At 44.1% G+C, this 18,167-nt stretch overlaps 1 protein-coding gene across 15 annotated transcripts in view; it reads right to left on the reverse strand.

Annotated features, from left to right (window-relative positions):
* The window catches only part of CADPS2 (calcium dependent secretion activator 2), a 520,508-nt gene that overhangs the window by 73,431 nt on the left and 428,910 nt on the right, over nucleotides 1-18,167 (reverse strand). For 10 of the 15 annotated variants that reach the window (XM_075557705.1, XM_075557702.1, XM_075557700.1 and 7 more), the window contains one exon: nucleotides 5,256-5,397. In XM_075557705.1, the coding sequence (XP_075413820.1) occupies nucleotides 5,256-5,397 (142 nt within the window). Of the gene's footprint in view, nucleotides 1-5,010; nucleotides 5,131-5,255; nucleotides 5,398-18,167 lie in introns of all 15 variants that reach the window. The other 5 variants (XM_075557694.1, XM_075557696.1, XM_075557695.1 and 2 more) reach the window with 1 other exon arrangement.

An 18,167-nucleotide genomic window follows, 5' to 3' on the forward strand; every position in this document is an offset into this window, starting at 1 on the left:
GCCCGGCTTAAATTGTGTTTATTGTAATGAAGCTGCCTTCCGCTGGCTCTCCCTCTGGTTGAGCTGACAAGGATTCGATTTGGGTGGGTGGGGGGGTGTCATTTTAACTGTAGCCTACTCATCTTTGCTTCACAAAGGAAGCGATGATCTGTCTAGAGATGCAGAGAAGGATGCTTCATGGGGGTCAGTGAGTCATTACCCTTGGTCTTCCACTCACGCAAATGTACCCCCATCCTCATGGTGACATCTGTGTATCGATCTACAGGTGTGTGCTATAGAACACAACTCACAACTCACTGCCATTGAGTCACGCCCTACCATAGCGACCCTATAGGACAGAGTAGAGCTGCTTCCTGCAGGTTTCCTACACAGCGACTCTTCACAGGAGTAGAAAGTCACAGTTTCCACCTGACATACAACGCCAGGCCCTTCCGTGTCTCACTTATTGGTACAGGTAGAACAGGCAAAGGGCATGAACGTTGACATCAAGAAGCTTGGCTAGGAAACAAGTTTTGTTCCTCTCTTGAACTGGTTTGCCTTTTCTAGTTCACAAGGAAAACCCAGCTCATGGCGGGGGCTGGCCTGACATCACAGACAACGCCCAGGGTGCTCGGGCGTGGGGACACATCATGTGTGCGTGGTCCTTCCAGCTCACTAGGGGCCCACCACTCACTATGAAGTTACTATGAGGCCAAAATACCTCTCACGGACAGGATTTTCACCCCGTTATGAAGGTCATTTGTACACGAGTACATATAATAGCTAGATAAAAGGCTAATGTGATCATGTCCCGTTATACATGTATATAATCCAATAGAGAAATGCTTTGAAAGCAAAATATTTCGACCTAATTGCTCAAAGCCAGAGTAACAACAAGGCTGCCATGCGACTATCTGGCCTCGGCTGCTTAAAATCCACCCTCTCCCCACTGCTGTCACGCGGACTCTGACTTAGAGCGGTCCTGAGGGACAGGCTCACACTGGCCCCTCGGCTCACCAGGGCTGTACATCTTTCAGGAGGCAGACTGCTTCATATTGCTCCCGAGAAGTGGATGGTGTGTTGGACCTGCCCATGCTTTGTGTGGCAGTGGAATGTTGTTCGTGCGATCACTTTGCCACCAGCACCCCTGGCTTGACATATGTTTTACATATGTTAACTTAAAGTTTTCATGTTTAGTTTGTGCCAAAAAAAGAGAGAAGGGATCATGAGAGCGCAATTTTGTTACAAGAGCAAAGCTGCAAAGCTTTCATAAAAAAATCATATTTTGTTTTACTTATATAGAGTAACCATATTGTTTCACTGAGCATGTCTTCATTAAACAGTGTCAGAAAAATCCCCTCTTGCTGACTGATGAGAACCTTTATTTCTGACCCCCAGCCTCTGCCTCAGCATTGCAGCTCAACCACCAAGCGCCGGAGCTCTTCTCTGCCCACTCCGCTGGTAATTCCAGCCGCGTCTAGCCAAGACGTCCTCAGAGTTATGATCCCCAGGGACCAATCACAGCAAAGCACAGAGAACTCTTTACTCACATCCCATCTCCTAATCTTAATACTCAGCTAATAAGCAATTACTATAATATATAGAAAATCAGATGTACAGGTATGTAAAAGAGCCAGACAATGCCATGCTGATGTAGCTCTGAAAAATAATGTAAAAAAAAAAACAAAAAACCTTCTCTTTTCTGGAATAAGTAGAATAAAAAGAAGAGGCAAAACGGAACCTGGAATCCCCCTACAGGCATCCAGAGTGTGCTGTTTTGGAGAGGAGATATGTTTTAAGACTTGGTTGGCAGAGGAGTAAATCTGCTTCTTACAATTCATATTTTACTTTGGACAAATAGAAGTGGATTGACGATTGGAAATTAGTATGTATTCTTAAATGCCACAACTCAACAGTAATAACAAACCCCCTAGCAGCACAAAATCTCAACTAGTAAAGGGAAAGCTCACTTAAAAATGGACTTTTTCAGTACCAGGGGCAATTAACTACTTATAGTGAATAAGAATCTGGTTTCCCTCCATCCTGTAATGGTATGGCGAGATTCTGACTGATCAGTGTGCTTAACGAGGACTATAAATATATAGGATGACAAAGGCTTGTTATAGTACATAATGACCCACAGCTAAAGGTACTGTTAGCAGACTGAAGACGTTAAATGTGAGTAATGAACTTGGTGGTGCTCCCCTCACAATGCCAAAAGGAAGTTTAACTTGCTGGCATTTGCTTCTGCAGCTCACATACCCAGAAATGTCTGGGATTGTGGAACTAGCTCATTATCTTTTAATTCCAGTTTTCTTTGAAATGTTTTACTCCAGCAAAGCGTTACAGTCTCAGAAAGTCGCAGGGCTGTTCTGCCCTGCCCTGAAGGGTCTCTGTGAGTCAGCATCGCATCGACTTCATAGGAGAATGTATGAAGCATGTTAAGAAGGGTCCCCCACATCTCTCCCTGCAGTAGCATCTTCTTTCTGGGCATTTCAGCTCCAAAGGCACAAGCCAGGGAGACAAGCTTCCCGCTGGCAAACAATGAAGAGACTGGGATAGTCCCACAAGTGTGTGGAAGCCCCCTCGCAAATTAGTAAGCAGGGATGTAATTTCAAACACTCTCACACTACTACTATGACTACTATCATTTTTTTTTAATCAGAAGATGTGTTCATAAATTTCTTCTATTTGTGAATTGGATTTTTTGGTTGCTATTTAATGTTTAATAACCAAATATCTTTGCAAAGAACAATTTCACGTATACCATACTATTTTGAGCAATCTGGGCACTTTGACAAAGGGTTGGTAGTGGTGGCAGGCAAGGAGAATGGTGACTAACTTATAACACGTGCATTTTAATTGCCCGTGGTGGTGACAATACAAGTGCTCTATTTATACAAATAAAAGTGACTGAGTCGCAATTCCCTAAGAGGCAGATCACTGGAAAAGAAAGGAGCCTCCAAATACACAGGGAGTCAGAGTTTCCACCCACTGGAAAGGGCTGGCAACGACCAAACCCCCGGTTTCACAGGAGAACTCACCCCAGGGCCTTGCTCAAAATAAAGGGTGCTCAATGCATGAGGGGTGGGGAAGAAAGGGATGCCATTTTAAAATGGTCCGAGTGAAGAAGTACAACGATATCATGAGTTTGTTGCATGCCAGCCACCAAAGCAAGCCCATGTGGCACAGAAGAACTGCCCCAGAGGGTTTCCCAGGCGGTAGGTAACCTGTACAGGAGCAACGCCAGTTCTGGTGGGTTCGAGTAGCTGGCCTTTGAGTTCACAGTTGGGGGCCTAATTGTTGGACCACCAGGGCTCATGATACACTTTTCCACTGCTGCTGAGTCAATTCTGACTCATAACGACCCTATAGGACAGTGAGTAATTTTAAAAATAAACTTCCCCAGGCTGTCAGCGTTTGCAGAAAGAGACTGCCTTTAGCCTTCTTCTGCTGAGTGGCTGGTGGGTTTGAACTGTCAGCCTTTCCGTTAGCAACCCAACGCTTTGCTCCCTGCGCCACCAGGGCTCCATCAGAAGCTTAGGGGGACTGTTTTACATGCTAGCTCATTCGTGGGCACACAGAGACCACACTCTACACTACACTATTATGGGCCAGAGGCCTTTCCCTGTAAGAAAAAGACTGACCTGGAACATCTCAATCCGTTCTTGGCACACTGATGGTGTTTAACTTGCTATCTTGTAAATTACAGTTATCTTTCTTGATCATTTCTTCTCTGTCTTCTTTTTTTCCAAGTATGCATGCTTGGCTAGGCTAGATTAGGCAGTTCTTGGTTAGTTTAGGGGAAAAGATGCTGGGTCAAGTGAGGACAGAAGGGGGGGCACTGGAGTCAAATAAAGCAAATTCAAATCTGACTTCTAGCAGGTTCCGCAACTCCTTTTGTGCCTTAGTTTCTTTATCTGTAAAATGGGATGGAATGGGCCTTCACTCACAAGGTTGTTATGTGGAGTCTACTAAATAAGGAACTTGGCCTGCGCCCCAAGCACGGCTCTTCTAATTATTTGTCCTCTCTGGTTTCATATGAAATCAGTGCAAAGCATGTGACTCCTCAGCTGAGTTTTTCCCACCGGGAAACTCAGCCCACTCCTGAGTTCGCCTGAGTGTGTGAGGCTTGGTCTTTTGAAAGCTATGCGCTATGAGAATGACTGATGATGGAGAGAACAATCATGTATAACAATAAGGCTGATCATCATGTATTGAGAACCTAGGCTCTTCCAGGCAAATTCCCCACGTTGCTTCTTTCCAACCCCTAGAAAGACTTTAAAATCCGGTATTATAACCATCTTTGAGTTGAGTGAAGCTGAGGTTTACAGAGGAAGGACCATTAAGAAGCCAATGGTGGGCCCTGAATTCAGGATTGGTGGACTTCAAAGGGCAGGCCCTTTCCACGCCAGTGACCATTAGCTTCTGAACCTGCAACCAGCAGGCTCATGGCCACGGGCTACCCGTTGTACCTACTGGTGTCTGAGCAGAACAAAAGAACAACTTCTTAGCGCTGTGACATAAAGAACCCCACCTTCTCTGCAAATTGAAATCACGCTTCTTTACAGCGGAGACTAGGGTGACAATGGGAACAGAATATATTACTCAAACTCTTCTTACAATGGCTTCACACGTGCTCAAGATGAGTTCTGTCGGCAGTGACAAAGCTAGAGGGCCTACACATTCTACAAACTTTGCTTACCACACCAACTGGCTGATTATGAAGAGCTGGTCCATTGGGGTAGAATCTAAAACCTGGGCCACAAAATGACCCTTGCCCCATTGGTTGCACACGGATGATACCAGCACAGTGTCATTATGACTATTAATTTTAAAATCTACATCATTTATCATAGATCTACTAAGCTTAGCTTCAGAGCTTCAAAAACTCAAGCGATTAAAAGCCAAACATAGTATTCCTCTGAATGATAAATGGCATGCATTCTTAAACACAACTGCACAGAGCGCAGCCCAGGCCATGCACTAGCTAACAGTCACACCACCAGTTAATAAGTGAGGGATACACACGTGGACTCATATAAAGAAGCCATCCATGTGGGAGTAGAAAGGCTAGGAATCTGCGGGAGATTAAGAGGCAGACTTGGAACTTTTGGAAGAGCTACATTGGGAAGACTGTTGGCGATATTCCTGTAGAGAGACAAACAGGGTGGGAAGGGACCGCCGTAAGCAATAACTGAAGACGGCCAGGGGCAACATCTTCAGGTCAGGGGTGAAGAGGTGGGTGCTCGCTGGACACGAGGCAAGATACCTACTTGACCGGCTGCCACGTCTCTTGCTCAAAGCCTCTGTGAATTGACTGGGCGATGGAAGATTCCATGAGATCCACGTAGCGGACAACCAAGGGCACAAAGATTTCTTGCAAGTGTTTGTGAAATTTTCCATTACACAAAAGTGCTGAAATAGCCAAGCAGAAACAGCGTCTGTCAGAAGGGATATGATTTTTCAGGCATTTGGAAAACAGGGGTGTCAACGTGTTTCCTGAGAGTCGACACAAGCGAGTAGCTTGCAACTCCTGGCAAACCCACCACGTGGGGAGTACAGCGGGCTCCCTACGTCTTCAATGCCGTGAACTTTCAAAAGTTGCTCACAGGCCCTTTGGTACGAAAGCCCTCAGGGAGGGCTACAACAGTCAGTAGTCAAGAACTTAATCCTTTGTGCCTCCCAGGACTGCCCTGACACCGAAGAACGAACAGGATATAAAAGATGATGGATCTTGCTCCCTATCCCAGGGAAATGTATCAAGGAGTATATATGACTCCCCTCTCCCTATAACAGTGGGCACACACACAGGCCTCTTAGGTGTTCTTGCAGGCAGATGCTTCTATTGCCTAAGAGCACTAAACCCGAAGGATAGGACTGCTTCCTGGAGATACAACGGTGCTCCTGGTCCCCCTGAAGGTCTAGGGACATGTGCATGCAGTAATTCAACAGAGTTAGAATCTGAGTCAGGAGCCCTCCTGGAGCAATGGCTGCTAACGGAAAGGTTTCCTTTGAACCCCCTCGGTGGCTCTGTGAGTCAAAGTCCGGGCCATCTGCTTCCATGAAGAGCACAGCCTAGACAATTCGATGAAGCAGTTCTACTCTGTCACACGGGTCCGTACGAGCACCCAACAGAACCAGCATAATAACAGGAACCACAACCTCTCTACTACACTTAATGATGAGCCCTGGTGGCAGGGTGGCTGTGAGCTGGACTGCAAACCTCAAGTTCTGCACCTTGAACCCCCCAGCTGCTCTGTGGGAGAAAGAGGAGGCTTTCTATTCCCATCATGAGTTAGCCTCAGGAACCCACAATGGCAGTTCTGCCCTGGCCTGTAGGGTTGCCACGAATCAGAATTGATCTGATGGCAATGAGTTTGGTTTTGGGCTTCAGCTTGATCACTTCTAAGCGATATACCTGGTTCATCCACAGGGCTGTGACCATGGCTTTGCCTGCTCCAATTTGTGATTTTGTTGTTGTTGTTATTTGTGAGTTTTCTTCTTAGTCATCTATGCCTCTATATCTGTGCTGCAGAACAGCACACTGTATGTAATTCCGAAACTTCTGTTGTCTTTAATGAATTGTAGTATGGAACATGTTAGTAATACAGTTGTAAGAACCTTAGAGTCCATGTCCCTGGGCCAGACATGAAGACCGCAAGGCATGGGACATCCCTGTCCCTCCCAGCCAGGATGGCTGCTTTCTATGCAGAATACTCAGCAGCCTTGCTAGCAAACCATCAGAAGTCAGTCTGCCAAGAAATAATATAGACTCTTTAGGAAAATACGAAGTGGTGCTAAGCATTATGCTAGCCATGAAAGTATGTGTAGTGGGAGTTGAGTGAGGGAAACACAGCCTGAAGGGAGGTCTGACTTGTAGGGCAGGGAAGGAGAGTGCACTTAGTTACTGAATATAATGGGAAGCAGTATTTTAAAACATTTTTTCTTTTAAAGTATAGAAGTGACATGATAGGGTCTCTGGCTGCCCTACAGAAAACAGAGAAGTGGCCAGTGTGAAATCAGAGAGGAAAATTAGTCCGCAGTCCTCTGCGGTGGCAGACCAAGCAAAGGGTGGCTGGCAGGCTGGATGAGGGTGGCAGAGGTGGTAGAGAGAAGTCTTCCAAGATCTCATTCTTGTTCATAAATTTGGCTGGCTGCACAATGCTGGAAACTAGGCTTACAGTTTCTAAACGGAATGCCTAGCAACCTCAATAGGCCAAATTTCCACATTCTTTTCTTCAGAGCAAAAAAATACCTAGAAAATTTACACCACGTTTTAAAACGTTGGCCAAGTACGCGGTGTTTACCACCACAGTAGTGTGTGCATGAGGAGACTCTCCGTGGGTTACTTTACAGGTGTGACCCTGGAATCTGTCCCGTCTGGAAAACTCTAGACACCTGAAAACGGAGGGAGAAGTAATAATACAGAGGACAGCACAATGTTGATTTCAGGGTTTCCCCCCTTTTTCTGTGGTTAAATCATCTTTCCTAGCTTATCTATATGAGAAAAGATTTCCCATTACCATAGGGATGGCGAGGATGCTTCAAGACAAACGTCTTATTGAGGAGGCTAATGTTCTCTTAATGACGTTTTCATTAGCACACAAAGAGGGGCCTTGTTTATCACCTGGGATTAAACCACAGAGCTGGAAGGTGCTACAGAGCACGCAATCCCGCTTCTGTTGCCCAGTGCCATCTGAAGAAGAGTGGGAGACATTAAGGACGAGATCTTCTCCCTGAAGCCATCTAAACAATCGCGGTAGGCAAATTAAAACAAAGTCTCCCTATAGATAAATATAAAGCAGCCTGGATTGGCTGGGCCCCTGCTTAGGAACCATTCCCATGCTTGTCCCTGTCTCCCATCGTCGTCGTAAGCATTTCTGGGGGCCAAGCACCGTACTAAGCATCTTATTTCCTCCTTCAATCAGCACAACAACCTGATGAGGAAAGATGCCTGTTTTTGCCAACTTTACCACGAAGGAAATGGAGGCACAGAGAATTTAGGGCACTTGTCCATTAGGCAGGAGTATAAAATCAGAGTCCCTACACATCATCCCTCTGGTATACAACACTGTCATTCTATACATTACAAAATTCATCATCCCTTTGCCTGATTTCTGTTTATCCATCCATCTATCCAGCCATCCATCCCCCAGCATATTTTAAGAACCCGAGATGTAGAAGGTTGATTAGGTGTGATGAGTATTGAAAAGACAGATACATTACAGCATATCTTTGATGAATTCTGTTTTTAGATTTGCACTTGTAATAAACTCATAATGGGAAAAAGCCAAGAGGATGAGCAAAACACTGAACTGAACAGGAGATCACCCTGTATAATATTCAGGGTGCTTATAATACAATCTTTAATGAGAGCTGGGCGGTTCTATGTTGCCAACTTGTAAGTTCCTGTATTTAGGTCTAAGGAAGCCTGGTAGTGCAGCAGGTTAAGCATTGAGCTATTAACTACAAGGTCAGTGGTTTAAACCCACCTGCTGCTCTGCAAGAGAAAAATTAGGTAGTTTGCTCCCATTGAGGTTGATAGTCTGGGAAACCCTACGGAGCAGCCCTATTCCCGCCTATGTGTCAGAATTCACATGCAGGCAATATATTTGTTTTTAATGAAAGATGTGGTATTATAACTATACCAAACTGACACATGGTTTATGTAACAACTTAACATACATACAAAGGAACTGTCTATTTCATAAATACTACTTTTATTGTACATTTAGAGGCTAGTTGTGCTGGCTATTAAACCATGCTTAACAAACAAATAAAAACTTGACTGCAAACTGACAAAATTGTCAGGCCCATTCTGACTCAGAGCAACCCTATAGGACAGGGTCGAGCTGCCCCGGCAGGTTTCAGAGATTGAATCTCTTTATGAGAGTAGAAAGCCACATCTTCCTCCAGCAGAGAAACTGGTGGTTTTGAACTGTTGACCTTGCAGTTATTAGCCCTACTTGTGACCCACTATGCATCCAGGGCTCCTAACCATGGTTGGATTGTGAAAATGAAGAAGCATATGACCAGAAACACATTCTAATTTGATATTAAATGTTAGGATGATTCTAAGATGAAGTAGAAGTTGACTTAAATGTATCCTTAGCAAAAATTCATCTAGTTACATATCAATAGATCAATAGGTATATTGATAAATAATTTATTATCTTTCTATATAAACCTGCTACTCCTCTCGAGTTGCCATCCTAGGAGTAAAAGAGATCGCTCACCTGCGTATCACTATAGTAACCAGGGAGTGTGCCATAGAGCCTTCATTGCTTCCTCTAGCTAAGTGGCTTATAGGGTACATTTTACATCTCCACTATCTCTTGAATACATCCCCTCGGCCTCCTGGGCCTCTCTTCACCACCACTGCTGCTAGCTTAGTTCAAGCCTTCTCATCTCCCTCTTTGAATACAATCCCTTAGCAGGTTGATCAGTCCCTAATTTTCCCTCTGCTAATACGCCAATCCACTTCCTCAAAACTGCAAGCAGCGGGGCTTGTTAATACATCAAAATGATTACATCCTTCCTAAAGATTTTAAGCCATCAGTGGATCATTGAACATCATCTGGTACCCAAGTTGACTTTTAAAAGCTGCCTTATCTAACAGCTGTTCCTCTATCCTGGGTGCTCATCTACCTTTTGACCCTGGAGAAATAGCTGTCTTACGAATGTTCTGGCATAGACAGGTGAGCGCCTCCGGCACCTGGATCAGCCTGCTGACACATTTCAGTTGATATCCTGTGAACTCCCAGAGCCTTGTTTTACTCTCTTGCCTTCAGTGCAGCTTGGAGTTCTTCCTTAAACACCATTGGCTCTTTACCTCCTTGAAATGGGTGAACAGTGAACAATTGTTTTTGACTGTGATTCTCGGAATTCCTTTTTTAAATGCTTCCTGCATCATTCAATAGTTTGCCCTGAGAACCTCCCAGTATTGCAACTCGAGGCTTGAATGCGTTCTTTAGTTCTTTCGTCTTTAGAAATGCTGAGTGGTCTTCTCTTTCAGTTCTATAGCTCTAGGTCATTGGACATTTCGTTATAATCTTTGACTCGGTCTTCTTGAGCTGACCTCTGACATGCTCTGTTCAGCTCTGCCACTGCATCATTTCCTCGGGTTATTTTTTCTTTTCTATATTAAAACAACAAGTTTCAAAATCTTCGGACATCCATTTTGGTCGTTTCTTCCTTTTTAATGACCTTTTTTGCTTTCTTCGTGTCTGATGTTCCAGATGCCATTCCATAAACCTGTCAAAGTCGTTACTGTTCAATGTGTCCGATCTGCTTTTGGGATCCAGATGGGATATAATCAAGGTTGTATTTTAGCTCTCATTGACTTGTTTTACTTTTCCTTAGGAATAGCAGTGAAGGTCGGTGAGATACAGTGCTAGAAGACGAGGTCCTCGGCCAGAAGGCACGCAAACACAACTGAGGAGGAGCAGCTTGCTCAAAATGTCGTTGACTGTAACGAAGTGGATGGAGTCAAGCTGCTGGGAATTTCATTTGCTTATGGGGCATGACTCCACAAATGGGAAGAAATAGCTTCAAACATTAACCATTGGAACATGGGATTCATGAAGTATGAACCTAGGAAAGCTGGAAGTTGTCAAAAATTAAATGGCCTAAGATTGCTATTATAAAGATAATCCAACAAACTCAGCCAGTACAGATGGATGAGTCTTACATCAACAGGCAGCTGGCAACAGAAATTCAAGGCAGATTTAGAAGAGGGTGTGGACTGAGGAATATCACTGCTGGTATCAAATGAATCTTGGCTGAAAGCAGAGAATACCAGAAATATTTCCTTGTGCTTTATTGACTACTCAAAGGCATTATACTGTGTGGATTGTAACAAGCTATTGATAACCATAGGGATGGGAATTTCAGAGCACTTCACTGTGTTTATGTGGAACCTGAGTCAATGAGGTCAAGAGGTGGCCGATGGAACACCGTATGGTGTACAATGAGGAAAGGTGTAGGCCCTGGTTGCATTCTTCAACCATATTTATCTAATTTGTATACTGAACAAATAATCAAATAATCCAAGAAGTTGGACTATATGAAGAAAAATGCATCATCAAGATCGGAAGAAAGCCTGTTACACACCCTGTGAGATGCAGATGATACCACCTTGCTTACTGAAAGTGAGGTGGAGTTGAAGCCCTGTCTGTCAAAGATCAGGGACTGCAGTATGACTTACTTCTCAGTGTAAAGGAAATCAGAGTCCTCACAACTGGACCAGTAGGCAACATCGGGAGCAGCATGATAAATGGAAACGATTGAAGTGGGTAAGGATTTCATGTTGCTTGAATCAGTTAATGCTCATGGAATCAATGAATACATTGCAGTGGGAAAATCTGTTGCACACTACCTCTTTAAAGAGTTGACGAGGGAATGTGTCACTTCGAGGATTCAGGTTCACCTGACCCAAACCGTGGTATTTCAACCACCTCACATGCATGTGAAAGTTGGCCAAAGAATCAGGAAGACTGAAGAAGAGTGGATGCCTCTGAATTATGGTGTTTGTAAAGAAAATTGCAAGTATTGTGGATAGCCCAAAGAGCAAATAAATCTCTCTTGGAAGAAGTACAGCTCACTTGCTCCTTAGAAGTGAAGATGGGGAGATTTTGTGCCACGTGTTTTAAATGTAGCAATGGCGGTGATTATGGTGCTGGCTTGGGCAATGTTGCAATCTGTTGTTTTTTATGGGAGCTATGAGAAGCAACCAGCTCCAGGTCATCTAATGACAGTTTCTTCCCGCTTCTACCTAAACCTGCATAGGAGCAACTGATGGTCTGTTGCATAGTCAGTTCCTGGTCTTGTTTTGGATGATGATACTGAGCTTCTCCATTCTCTCTTCCCACAGATGTAGTCAATTTGATGCCTATGTATTCCATCTGGTGGGGTCCACAAATACAGCCACCATTTATGTTGCAATGCAAGCGTGGGTCTTGCAAAATTCTATCCCTAGTCTTTCTATCACCAAGGCCATATTTTCCAACCACTGATTCTTATTTTGTTTCCACCTTTTGCGTTCTCATCATCAGTTGTTATCAAGCCATTTTGATGGCAGCTTTGCTCAATTTCAGACTAAAGAAGTTGGTACAATTGTTTAATTTCTTCACCATGGGCTTGAGGGTTTGATGGACAAATCCAAATGGTCATTTTATTAACTGATCTTTACTTTAGGCATATGGATATTGTTCTATCACTGATAGTTCTGCATCGAGAGACAGACTTTAAATTGTCCTTTTTAATGGTGGATGTGATGTCATTACATTTGCCATTGCTAGCACAGTAAACCACCAATATGCGCTTTTAGATATTCTGCCTCGGACTCTCCTGATTGTCTGCCCCAAATATTATTTGGTATCTCTCAGTTCCTGCTCCAATTATACCATCCTAGCTTCTCCTTCATTGTCCCGTGGTACAGCCATCTTGACTTTGTGAGTTTGGTTGAATTCCTGGTCCGGACTGTCTCTTTCCCACTGAAATCTCTGTTACTTTTACTTTCAGTAGACTGTGATGTTGTTCTAAGACAAATTTATGCCCTCAAATAATCGTGTTAGGAGGAAATCTATTTTTGACCCATATATCCAAACTCAGGGTGCTGAAGTTCTCCTGTCTACAATGATTGGTTACTTTATTGTTTTATTGGTGTGGCAAAGTGAAGGCTTTCTCTGGTCAGTCACTACCCTGGATAGCAAATTATCCCAATGGACAGAATTAGGAGAAAAAGAGAGACTTCTTGTATTTCTTAAGAATGCTGTAAGTCCTAAACTCTGGAAAATGTTTCCTCTTATTCCAGCTGAAATTTCTCTCATATTTAAAAAGTCAAATGATAAATGTACTTTCCAATGTTTTAGAAAACGAGTTGTTTTACTTCTTTGGTAATTAGTGACTGGAAGGGAAAGAGAGGAAGCGGGGAAGAGTATATACAGAGGATCCATGAAGGAAAAGCACATGCCACAGCAGGAAATAACAGGACAGAGAAAAATCCCGTTTCCAAAGACAAGTCTATGGCAATGTGTGGCACCCTGCACTTGTCTATGTAAATGTATGCTCCTTTTCTCAGTTGCCCATATGCCAGTTTGCACCCCCCTCCTATCAGACATTGGCAAAAGCCTTCTTAATATGTAGCCTCAGGCACTGAGTGAGTGCTTCTGTCTTCTCCATATGGTTTAATAAGATAGGTCACGATTCAAGGTGGCCACCTGTCCGAATGAAGCCTTTACATAATCCACTGGAAGAGGTTCCCTCACATCACAGCCTCATTTAAGAAGACCTGTGATACCTGGTCTGAGGTCCGGGACGAGGAAGAACTGCTCACAAGTGTCACAGTGGGTTATAAGAACATCAATTGGATGGCTAACTATGACTTTGCTGATCAAGTAATAATTTTCTCCTTCAAAGATTTCAGGTTTCCAAATACCAATTTTGAACATAGTGAAAATAACGAAGCATTGATGGGAGCCAGTTCTCCCATGCAATTTGAATCAGCATAAAGGGCAGCAAGAGGCTTTTTATAAAAGCTAAGCACTAGAGATGCAAATGAGTCTAATTATTTTGAACAGCCCAATAATTAACAAATTAGTGTTGATTCTTAACATACCAAAAAATCTTACATTTGCCAAAGTACTTGTGATTGGCCCTTAATGAAAAGATTGCAACAGCAAATTTAATCTCTGATCCAATTAATAACAATTACAGATACAGGAATCACGGAGCAAAATGAGGTACAAATAAGTGGAAGAGTTCATGACTGTTTTTGTGGTAAAAAGATGCTGGTGACTCCTGAACCTATCGAATCCAATTTTACATTGCCCTGTCTTCTTCCAATTAGTCAGTGGGTTACTGGGAGGGGGATTTTTTTTTAACCCTAAATTTCTAATTAGGCATTTACAAAGGAAATAAGTAATCCAGGACCAGAAGAATAAACAAATAACAACAATAGCTTTAAGACAAAAGACATTATCATAAGACAACCTTCTAGGAGGGATTACAAAGGGGATCCGTCTTCAAAAACACAAACATAGTGGGTTAAGATTAAAAAATAATTCAAGAGGTCACTCCCCTTGCTGACGAGCTAATATAGGATGGGTCCCTTTCACAGAAGATAGGATTTGGTCATCAGGCGAAAAGTCAGGAAGATTGCAGCCTAGACCCACAACATGTTAAAGGAAAACAAATGAAACACACCCAAGCCCTCTACTTTGTCCCTGTGCCCTGCTCCCCTGGCTAGGAAAAGGGACCAGCCTAGAACCCAGCAGTTATGTAGCTGCGTTGTAGATGTCTCCTGATTGAAGACATCTCAATAAAACCCTCTGTGCGTGGAGGGAGACGTCGGACAGTGTAAGATATGACAAAATCATCATTTATAAATTACCAAGGGCTCATGAGGGAGGAGGGAGCGGGGAGGGAAGGGAAAAATGAGGCGTTGATGCCAGGAGTTTAGGTGGAGAGCAATGTTTTGAGAATGATGAGGGCAACGAATATACAAATGTGCTTTACACAATTGATGTATATATGGATTGTGATAAGAGTTGTATGAGCCCCCAATAATATGATTTAAAAGAAAAACAACCCAACTGTCTCAGGTCAACTCTGAAATCTATTGGATTTGATTCTCTTCTTAATTGCAAACTTGATAGTCAAGTTTATAAAGCTTGGTAATACACAATTTATTCCTTTGCTAACATAATAATGTTCTAAATCACACCCAACTCCCCTCTTCCCTGTGGGCCCTTGTTAAACAACAAACTCAGGGAAGAACTGCTCCCCAGGGATTCCAGGGCTGTGACCTTCGGAGATGTCTCCCGAAGAGCCTCTGGGTGGGTTTAGTTCGCTAACCCTTGGGCCAGCTGTCAAGCACTGAACTTTGTCACCCACTCTCAGACTCTGCATGTGTGTGTTTGCATGTGTCTATACATATATAAATAGGAATCATATATACATATGCACACCTAAAGCACATACACACACAAACATAGATACACACTCACACACACACACATAGAGAAAGTGACCAGGAAAGAGAGAAAGAGCATAAATTTTATATTTCTTTTTGAGCAACAACTGCAAGTGTAAAACTAATCTAAAGTGTCATACCACATTGCCCAGGACTGAGTCCTACCTCGAGGCTGGTTAGTAGTCTGCAGGTCTATATCCTCCGTTAGATTTTACACCTCCCAACAGCAAGAATGGCTTCCTATTTACCCAGGGATCGGCCAGGGGCCTAGGCTACGCCATCTGTACGCATTCAGCACTCACTTTTCGTAGGGGGAAACCCCCTCAATTCACCAGAGCTTTGGGCCAAGGTATAGCAGGCCCTGTCTAGTTGCTCCCAGGCCGCCCTTGCGATGAGTTAATAACCAAGCGAAATGCAGAGGCCCTTCATTGTCCTCTCGTTACACATCCTCCGGCTCTTTGGGGTGACTGCTGCCATCCTTGTCCCCATTGGCAGGAACAATCGGGCACAGCTGTAGCATGATCCAGAGCCCTCCTGTGTGGACGCTGCGCATTCTGGCCTTCAGGTGTTCCTGGTGCCCCTGCAAGCCTGCGATGGGCACGCAGGTACTCAGGCATGGATTATTTTCTGGAAACACTACCTGCGAGCAACACGCACAAAGCTGACTGAAAAATGATATTCATGAAGTCAAGCATGAGCTAGGTGGCAATCAACTGGGGCAAAAAGCAGCACCCCAAAATACGGGCGAGGCCACCCTTCCATGTTCACTTATCTGCACTGGCTGCTCAAATGCGTCCCGACACACTATTCGGAATTCTGTCTGCTCTGGGGCCTGGAGTCCAACCCATGTTCTCATTTTCACGGTCACCGCATCCCTCGTCAAAGGACCTGTCTACAACCCGAAGCAGCCTCTGGGCCTGTCTGTCACGGAGAAGCTGGATCCTGCCGCCTCTGTCCCCGGCACATGCGACCCCAGCACCACTGAGGCACAGCTCATTTACACACATGAGGCAGGAGGACACGCAGGTGTCAGCGCTCCCTATTTCAAAGCTTGAAGATTAACCTCATAGACAACGTAGTGACCCGAAGATTCTTTCATTTGAAATAAAGCTGGAAAAAAAAATCACCTCGGATTCAGCCTCAGTGTGAGCAGAACCCAGCGGGACTTCCACCTCTTCATTTCTTAATGAGTTTTTTGATAATGAGAGGTGACTCTGCCAGTCACTCTGGGCTCTATTATGGCTAATTTGACTCCACTTCACCCTCCTTGTTAATTATTAACACTAGCCTTTTTATCCTCCTGAGACCGCATTCCAATTTCTCCCCCTTCCCCTTTTTCGATTTTTATGAGCCCATCTTTCTGAAGGTGAAAGTCTTGGAGAATAGGTTTTCACTTAGTGGAGAGGCCGGACATTTATTGTTCGATTAGGCAGCGACGCTGTGACATTGATTATATAAGCACGGGTGTTCTTCGGGATGGCTTTAATGTGCTAGCAATGTGAAAGGGCTGTTAATTAAAGAAGCAGCACCATGGTATTTTTCACTGGGGAATGTGTTCCCAGTGGAACGGTCATTTGCCACTTGCTAGCATAGCCACAGATTAAAAGGTGACTTAGCTAGCTCCGAGGGTGTGCCTTTCAGGAGCGCGGAAAGAAATTATTGGTGCCACTGGAGATGGCTCTCATTTGTCAGAAGCGGCCACTGCCCGCCTCTGGTCTCGACAGGACCACGGGGGCAAGTAGCAGGCAGAGCAGCCTCTACCTGAACCAGCAGTGCAGCCCGCAGAATCGCGCAACCCGCATGCTTCATTAGGAAGGCATCTTATTCCCCCTCAATTTTAATAGATCTTCTCTTCCAAACAGATTCCTTAGATACCATTTAAAGTGGTCGCCCATCTCATTACCCCTCCTGTTAGGGGCGGGGGTGCGTGGGAGGGGCAGGCTGGTAGGAGCTGCCTGGCGGTCTCTTTCGGATGGTCGGGAATCCTGGAGCCTGACTTTGTTTTCATCATCAGTCTTGCTCTGGGAATCGGTGATGGCGGCTGTGAGGGGCGGGAGGTTGGGGACGGTTGCTAAAATTGTGGTGCAGCTGGTACTCTTCCCTCGGGGACAACCAGGCTTCATCTCCAAGGGCACTCAGCACTCAGACTCACTTTCAGGATGGCGAGGGGGAAGAAAAGCCGTATATCACTAACGAAAATAGAAATGGAAACGTCTGGCTTGAATCCTGGTCCTAACGATCAGTTCAGTCCACAGAGCTGTTATCAGAGATGTTCTGTACGCCATCTGCAAAGACAATATCTTTCTGTCTGTCTATCATCTATCTATCTATCTATCTATCTATCTATCTATCTATCTATCTATCTATCTATCTATCTATCTATCTAATTTATCTATCTATACTGTGTTATATGTTTGTCCTTGGTCACTTTTGTACTTTGTAACCAAATCTCTTCCCAAGGTCCTGTTTTCAGTTTTGTTTTGTTTTCGTCTGCGTTTCCCTCTGAGGTGAAATGAAAAGTTCAGGGATTGTCACGCTTTTCTTCAAAACACCGTATGGCTCTGTAAAGGCTCTCAGGACCTGCGTGTGTTCCTGTGGACCCAGACTGAGCCCGAGGCCAAGCGACCAGGTTCCAGTTCGCCTCCGTCACCAATTCCCTGTCGGCAAGCCCGGCCCAGGCTCACCCCCTCTCAGGGATTTAGTTTCCTCAGCTGGAAAATGAAGAGGTTGGTCTGAGAACCCTCCCACTTTCCAAAAGAGAAATGCTGATTTAAAAAAAAATCATTTTGAGAAGGATGAGGGTAACAAATGTACAAATATGCGCTATACAATTGATGTATATATGGATTGTGATAAGAGTTGTATGAGCTCCCACTTAAAAAATATTTAAAATGCAAAAAAAATAAAAACATAAATTTTCCATACATGATAAAAGAAAGATGGCTGACATGGGTATGAATGCCTTTGAAGTAGTCATTAAAAAAAATCAGCTACAAAGTTTTCAAGCCACAAAAGAGGTACAAATTCTAACATATGCCTCCATTAGTTTGAGGGGTTATGGTAACTTTTGAAATTTTGGAGGTGTCAATGTTAATATGCAACATTGATATCAGTTAGGGACAACTACTTCAAGTCCATATATAATTAGCGGTTCACCAAATCGTAAGTAATACCAACCAACCACCACCAGGTCAATTCTGACTGACAGTCA

This window comes from Tenrec ecaudatus, chromosome 9 (assembly GCF_050624435.1).
Source record: "Tenrec ecaudatus isolate mTenEca1 chromosome 9, mTenEca1.hap1, whole genome shotgun sequence".
Classification (NCBI taxonomy): Eukaryota; Metazoa; Chordata; class Mammalia; order Afrosoricida; family Tenrecidae; genus Tenrec; species Tenrec ecaudatus.